The 8,148-nt window shown below is 38.5% G+C and overlaps 1 protein-coding gene across 1 annotated transcript in view; it reads left to right on the forward strand.

The window, feature by feature from the left end:
• The window catches only part of BRCA2 (BRCA2 DNA repair associated), a 45,956-nt gene extending 38,148 nt beyond the window's left edge, over nucleotides 1-7,808 (forward strand). The window contains exons 25-27 of the mRNA XM_072976099.1: nucleotides 4,194-4,438; nucleotides 5,794-5,940; nucleotides 6,841-7,808. Coding sequence (XP_072832200.1) covers nucleotides 4,194-4,438; nucleotides 5,794-5,940; nucleotides 6,841-7,479 — 1,031 coding nt within the window. The 3' untranslated portion in view covers nucleotides 7,480-7,808. The remainder of the gene's footprint in view (nucleotides 1-4,193; nucleotides 4,439-5,793; nucleotides 5,941-6,840) is intronic.
• The last annotated feature ends 340 nt before the right edge of the window (nucleotides 7,809-8,148 follow it).

Raw genomic sequence — 8,148 nt, forward strand, 5'->3', positions numbered from 1 at the left:
TGCTCTTTTGATATTGAACAGTCTGGGACTTGCCTAATTTTCCCCCATTTAGGTGATTTTCTTTTTATGTCTAGATGTGTGAAGAATATGTCTCGAAGTCCAAAAGTTTAAGCTATGTTTTAGTATAAGCATTCTGTATACAGTTCTCCTGGAACACTGATGCCTTTTTAATCTGCAGGTTCAGTGCTTTCTTTATTTCAAGGGAATTCTGTAGTATCTTTGAATAAATCTGCTATTTCATTTTTTGGGATTTCTACTTCAAGGACAGCAGTTAGTATTATGTTGGATTGTTTTTATTTTTGTTTTTATCTCTTCTCTGATTGCTTCTGTTTCTGTGTCTTTTCCATCTTCATTCACCGTGATTATATCCAGCCTTTATGTCGTAATTTTATTTTCTGCAATCTATGTTTTATTTCTTGTTATTTGTAATGCATGTGTTTGTCCCATTATGTCCACAATTTATTTCTTTGGTCCTGTAATCTCCTTTTTGTCTTACCAGGCTATTTTTCATTCCATGTTCACATTCAAGCTTTTATTGAATATATGTTATTAAGTTCAGTTACATGAATCTCTTTTGAAGACTTCAGAAGTTTTCTTCTCTTCCAGTTTTGTTTACTTATGAGCTGTGCTCTTTGTCTGTTACTGGGCTCTTTTCTCCTTTTGTTTAATGTGTTTCTGTGTTTTGTTTAGTTCTGTTTTAGTGCTTTGTGGGGTTTTCTTTGACTATTATGTTAATATGCTGCATGGTTTTCGTGGCGTTTTATTTCCTCTTGGTCATACTTGGGTGACTCTCTCCACACACTATATTATTGTTATAGAGGGTAGGTAATTTGTATTCAATTGTTCAATTAATATTTATTGATGGTTATGTGCCAGGACTGTTTTAAATGCTGGGTGCAAAGCAATGAACAAAATAGACAAAAATCCCAGCCCTTGTGGAGCTTACATTATAGTTGGGGAGAGAGAACACACAAAATAAGTAAGTAGCATGTAGCTTTCTTACTGTGGCTAAGGAAATTAAGTAGGGAGTGACAGCATCAGGGGGAAAGGGAGAGGAATGTGCCTTTAGACAGGGAAGTGAGGGAAGATCTCGCTGCAAAGGGGAAGAGCCAAAGAGATTTGAAGGACTAGAGGGAGGGGGAGCACATCTGGGGAAGGAACATTCCAGGCAGAAGGAACAGCAGTTACAAAGGTCATGTTACAGCAGGATCCTCCCTGGTGCCTTATGTATTGACAGAGGCCAGAGAATGAGGAGTAACAGCTGGTAAGAGGCCGTCAAGGACCAGAGGATAGGGTGGTCTTATATAGATTAAATTTTTCTCTGAGTGTGATGGGAAGTCTTAGGAAGTTTTGAAGGAACGAGTGACATCTAGTGGATGTGTGGTGAGAGTGACGTTAGCTGGTAGCAGAGCTGGTCCGTCCACCGCTGAAGAGGAAGGAGTATTGTATACCGGTACAGGTGCGAGTGGAAGAGGTGATGTGTAAGTGGAAACTGGTGGCAGATCTCTTCTGATTGCTTCTGTTTCCTCAGTAAAATAGGAAACAGAATCGTGAACTGAGTCAGAATTGAGGAAAACGTATTGAAGGTTTGAGAAGAGAGGAAAGGCATGAAGTTATTCAAGAAAGTGGCAGAGTGAATGGACTCTGTAAATACACTGTGAATGCCATGGCCCACTGGAGGCTAATGTTCATGCGTATAAAATAAAACTAGTCTTCATGGTTGTGTGATACTTTTCCAACCACGTTTAGCTATAAAGGTCCGTGTAGTGGGTGGGAAGTGAGACTTAACCAGACTTGTAGTTTAGCCCAGTGAATAACACAAATCAAGAAGGGCAAAGAATTTGGGGATATATGCAAAGGAGGGACTTTTAATAACCAACCCTGAACTTTAAGCACAATACAGAGGAGAGAGAGGACCTTAGGGGAATGTGTCCCATTAGGGAAATGGGTGGTGTGTCCCAGGGGGCTTCAAGGATTGGTTGAGGTGGGGTTCTTGGGGGAGTGAGCTGGAAAGATCACAGGTGGTGGTTAAGAATGATTTATTTGAAACTGAGATTCTGGAGGGGATGAAGTTAGTTTATGGGAAATAAAGTCTTGGGTATGTGCAATGGAATGAGCAGCTGGCAGAAACAAGAACAGGATCATTCAAGGAGAAGAATACAAGGAACCTGGAAGCCCAGGGTATTGGAGCGATTATCTGAAATCAGCAAGAAATACAGCAGCAGAGATGACAGAATGACCGTGAGCTGTAAGTTACACTCTTAAAGGAGGGAAAGGGAATGAGTGACTGGAGGCCCACAGATGCCTAAACGAGGAGAAGGAGTGAATGACACGGTTCACAGCTGGGCGTTTTAGGGAGGGGGAGCAGTGGGAGAGGCGAGGAGACACTACCCTCTGACATCCAGGAGACAAGGGCTCTGCAGAGGCAGCTGTGTCATCCAGGGAGAGCCAGGTTTCACTTCCAGTAACGGCTGAGGCTAGTGGAGATTTTACTGAGTTCCAGAGGGTCCAATAAGAGGCTCCCAGAAGTCAGGGGGAGGTTGGAGATGGTGTCCAAAAAGGCAGTGTGTGAAGCTCTCTGGAGACTGAGTCCAGGCTCCCTGTGGAGACTGACCTCATGGTCCCAAGGCAGTTGTGGTGATGAGGTGAGGTATGTGGGGTAAAGAGGCCTGCCAGCACCCCATGCAGTTCTCGAGTCGTTTTTTTTCTTTTTCTACTGTATTCAAGACCGGTTTTTCCCCTCTTAGTTAAGTTTCTATCCACTATATATTCCATATCTAAAGAAGATAGAATCTCTGTTCTAGATCACTGTCCCTAGTTGAGTGAGTAACCCCATGTATTAATGTGCTATGAGGCTGTAACTAAGTACCACAAACTGGGCGGCTTAAACAGCATAAATGTATCATCTCATAGTTCTGAAGGCTAGACATCTATAATCAAGACACTGGCAGGGTTGGTTCCTTCTGAGGGCTGAGAAGGAATCTGTCCAAAGCCTCGCTCCCAGCTTCTGGTGGTTTGCTGGCAATCTTTGGCCTGTAGACGCATCACCCCAGTCTCTGCCTTCATCTTCACAGGGCATTCCCCCTCTGTGCATGTCTGTGTCCAAATATCCTCTTTTCATAGGGACACTGGATTAGGATGCACCATAATAACCACATCTTAACCTGATTTTGTCAGAAAACACTGTATTTGCAAACAAGGTCACGTTCACAGGTACTGGGGGTTAGGACTTCAGCATCTTTAACGGGACACACACAGTTCAACCCACACGGCTGTTATTCTGTCAGTCAGTCCTCATCACTTGCTTTACACTGTGGCCATTTTCATTACTTCTAATCAGAAGGGGGAAAGGTAAGGATACTCATTCTATCTGCTTTTCTTCAGATTTAAGGGTAATAGAATTCTCAGGATGTATGTCATCTCACCAGTGTGGGGAAGGGACGAGAAGCGGAGCCTCCTGTGCTTGGTTCTAGCCACAACCTTCTGTTTCTTTCCTTCATCATCAGTTTTTAAATTTTGTATCAGGATGTTCCTTATTTGCATGTTTTTGGTGAACATTTCTTTCTTTTATTTAGTTTGATGTCAAGTGTTAGAGAAAGAAAGCTCTACTAGAGAGCACCGCACTGCCACCTGAAGCCTGAAGTACTCGTTCCCTGACACCCAAATCTAATCGGGATGTGTCTCAGCTTAAAACCTTTGGTGGCTCTCCCTGCTCCTTAGAAAATGAAACCCGAGCTCCTTCATATGCCTGAAAACCTTTCAGCCTCCTGCCTTAAACCACCACCCCACATACCTCAGCAAAACTGTACCGTTTCACATACTTGACACAGTAAAGTATTTAACAGCTCCTACCTTTAAAATTGCATTCACTTTGCTTAGAATGTACATTTCCTTCCCATCTTGATGAATTTTTCCTGTTTGCTGTTCAGCTTACATGTTGCCTGCTTCCCCATGGCCTCTGCAACAGAATGTGTTGTCATACTGCATTGAAATTTTAGCATCAGAAGCAACAGGTCATTTTGGAAATGCTGAGCTTTCTCTAAATTTAGTTATTTTGATTTGTTTTTACCATCAGCATACCAAAATAAATGGCCATATTTAGAGGTTCTTTGTATTTTTTAATTTATCTAACACATTTATAAATGAAGTTTTTTGTTTGTTTTCTGTTTTTTGATTTTTTTTTCCAATTGTAGGTCTTGCTCCTTTGGTCTATTTGTCAGATGAATGCCATAATTTATTGGCAATAAAGTTTTGGATAGATCTTAATGAAGACATTATTAAACCTCACATGTTAATTGCTGCAAGCAACCTCCAGTGGCGACCAGAGTACAAATCAGGAATTCCTACTTTATTTGCTGGAGATTTTTCCATGTTTTCTGCCAGTCCAAAGGAAGGCCATTTTCAAGAGACATTCCACAAAATGAAAAATACTATTGAGGTAAAATTAGCTTTGAGCATTACCGTGCATGTTGGTATTGTCCTATTTTGACAATCAGATGTCAAGGAAGTAGCAGTTTTTATGAAAATTGGATAGTTGAGTTATAAATGGAGGGTGAGATTTCACCATATGTTAATTGGTTATGAACCTTATGAGATGGTGGCTGACAGTTATCAGGAAGAAAAGAAAGATCTGAAAAGGAACTGCACGGGGTGGGGATGTAGCTCAGTGGCAGAGCGTATGCTTAGCATGCATGAGGTCCTAGGTTCAATCCCCAGTACCTCCATTTAAAAAAAAAAAAAAAGAAAAGGAACTGAATTAGGGAAAAGTGTGAGAAGGATGTTCAGAGCCTTAGACTGTGCAGGCAAACTGGAAATTGGTGACAAGAATAATATGAGTTATCTGTGGTTCAGAGCACTTGGCAGTGTAGTTAGTTAATAATATGTAGACTGTAAATTTACATTTTAAACTCCGTATCTAGTATTTTATATGGTTTATACCTGTCCTAGATTTGAAATAATACCAAATAGGAGAACAAAGTTTATTGAGTGCTTATTGTATGTCTGGCTTTGTTCTCAGCCTGTCTCATTTAATTCCCCCATCAACCCTGCTGAAGTAAAGCACTGTTTTTGCATTTTATTGATGAGAAGCAGAAAAGTTAAATCACAGAGCCACGTTGGTAGAACCAGGATTCATATGTAAGCAATCTGAATGCAGAGCCCAAACTATGAGCTACTATGCAGGGCTGCCTCCCAATAAATCTACAAAAGATAAGCCTCTTAGTTCTGTAGTTTAATATTTGAAATATTATTTAAAATTCATATAAATTAAAATTATATTTTAAAAGCATTAGAGTAGCCAACTATATAAAGGAAATTTGTGTAATATTTTACCTAAAGACTCGCTTCACATCATGAATAACACCCTGGTTTATCTGGTTTCTAAACTGAGGGTTACATTCATAATTTGGCTCCCATGCAGAATACCTAGTACTATTTATTACCCTAGATTTTCTCAGACCATTCAAGGGCAGTTCAGAGATGACTGTCATTTACATATCATTTTAAAGTTTACTAACAAAATGGCTGGGGAGCTCTCTGACGCCGCTTTCCCTCCCTGATATGTGCACTCACACCCCCTCCCTCCTTCTCTCCTCCAGCAGTTAATTTCTCCTGAATCGCTGACTAGGTTTTGCATTTTTGCACTGGTATATTGTGTGACAGTTGCTGTCAACTTTGTGGTGTCTCATTCTTTTCTTCTGGTCCGAGTTTTTTCTGGTTTTAAAAACACTTTCTGAAAACATGAATGTGGGGGTTTGCATTTTACAAAACAGCTTTTCCAATTTATTTTCTTAGAATATTGATATATTTTGCAATGATGCAGAAAACAAACTTATTCACATACTTAATGCAAATAATCCCAAGTGGTCCACTCCGACTGAAGACTATACTTCAGAATCACACACTGCCCAAACAGTCCTTGCTACAGGAAGTAAGTTTCTGGTAAGTTAATGCAAATTTAAAGAATTTCATAAATATTATATACACAGGCAACAATATATTCTAGTGTATACATAGTAAACATTATGAAATGTTGATTAAACTTAATTAGAAAATGTGGTTAATTGTTAAGTGGCTCCTATAGGTGTAAGTTATCTGGAAATTATAACCTGTTTATTAAAGCCAGAATGTAACACTCTTTGGGGGAAAATTTTATTAACAGGAGCTTTCATTTGTGATTGAAAGACTTTTTTTGCCTGTGTCTTTTTGCTAAGAGGACTGTTCTGTACACTTAGGGTTGTTTCTAAGCTCAGTTTGGTTTAATTCTTTAAATCACAATAAAAGGAAATCAAGCTAAAGTCTGCAATATTGGCTAAGGGCTAATTCCTAAGTAGCTAATACTTGCTAAATAAGAGTATGTATATTAACTCATTTAATCTTCACAACACCCCTATGAAATAAAAATTATCTCCATTTTACAGATGAGGAAACTATGACATACAGGGATTAAGCAATTGCCTACAATCCCAAAACTAGAAAAGTAGGATTAGAACCCAGGCAGTCAGTGTTCTTAAAATGGTTTTACAATGCTTAGCTTTGTTTAGCCTGTTAGTAACAAAAAGGAAAAGATTAAAGCGTAAGTTATATCCCCTACCTCCCTTTTTGTCTTACTGCTATTAGAGTTCATCTTTCTTTCTTTTCATGTCATTTTTATATCCTCTTTTGCAAAATTATTACCTTCTGGAATAAGAAGAAGAATATGAATGTCTCTTGAAATCATAGCCACTAGGGGAGTGAGATTGTGTGGTATTTGTGTGTTTAAATATTTTTTAATGAAAAGCTACTTTGATTTTTATATATTAGTACATAATTATATAGGCTATTTTTTAATTTGTTTATCAGATGTCTTCTCCCAGTGAAATGAAATATCAGAGTCCTTTATCACTTAGTAAGCCAAAAGGGAAATCTATCTCCACACCTGTATCAGCCCAAATGACTTCAAAGTCTTGTTGCAAAGGGGAGAAAGAGATTGATGACCCAAAAAGCTGCAAAAAGAGAAGAGCCTTGGATTTCTTAAGTAGACTGCCTGTACCTCCACCTGTTAGTCCCATTTGTACATTTGTTTCTCCAGCTGCACAAAAGGCATTTCAGCCACCACGGAGTTGTGGCACCAGATATGAAACACCTATAAAGAAAAAAGAATTGAATTCACCTCAGATGACTCTACTTAAAAAGTTTAATGACATTTCTCTTTTGGAAGATGATTCAATAGCTGATGAAGAACTTGCACTGATAAATACCCAAGCCCTTTTGTCCGGTTCATCAGGAGAAGATCAACGTATGTCTATCAATGAATCCACTAGGACTGCTCCCACTAGTGCAGAGGATTATCTCACACTGAAAAGGCATTACACTACACGTGGGATCAAAGAACGAGAGAATTCCCAAGCCAGGACTGAAGAACATGAGACTAATATGCAGGACACAAGTACAATAAAAAATATCTCCAAGAGGCTGCAAAGGCGACAGAAACCAAAATGACAGTAGTTATTAACAACCTTTCCAGTCTGTAAAGCATATCCAATTTCAAACTGTACACCAGTATCTGCATAATGATAAAAGAAAGCAAATAGTTCAAATTTTACCTCAGTGCTTGTATATCTCAGCAATGCTCTTTGCCTGCTTCTGTATTGGTGTACTCTTATTTCAGTTATATATCTTAAAACAGTGACGTATATTTAACTAATCAAGAAAAAATCTTTAAATCTTCTGATCACTCTAAGTATTATTTTACAAACATAGGAAACATACCTGTCTCTTTTAGATTGTATCCTTATAATTAAATGAAACTAGGTTTCTCGATACAGTTATTTTGACTCACATAATTCTTTTTAGTTTAGTTCCTATTTTAGGTTTTGTTTTTTTTTTTTTAAGGGGGGAACCCAATAGGAATTAATTTTCCTTAATGCATGTGTTGGTTCTACTACAGTTTTATGCTGATCAAAAAAAGTCAGGATCAATAAGAGATTACAGTAGTGTTTCCTTCTGACCAATTCTTCATCCTTGAGTCAGCATGACAAGAAGAAAAAATAGAACCCTCAATGCACTTACTTTTTATGATTCCCGTGTTATCTGTGAAATTAAATTATTTCAATTAAAAGTTCAAATACTTTAAATCAGAAACAGATTTCACAGTGTTAATTTTTTTTA

The sequence above is a fragment of the Vicugna pacos genome, chromosome 14, assembly GCF_048564905.1.
Source record: "Vicugna pacos chromosome 14, VicPac4, whole genome shotgun sequence".
NCBI lineage: Eukaryota > Metazoa > Chordata > Mammalia > Artiodactyla > Camelidae > Vicugna > Vicugna pacos.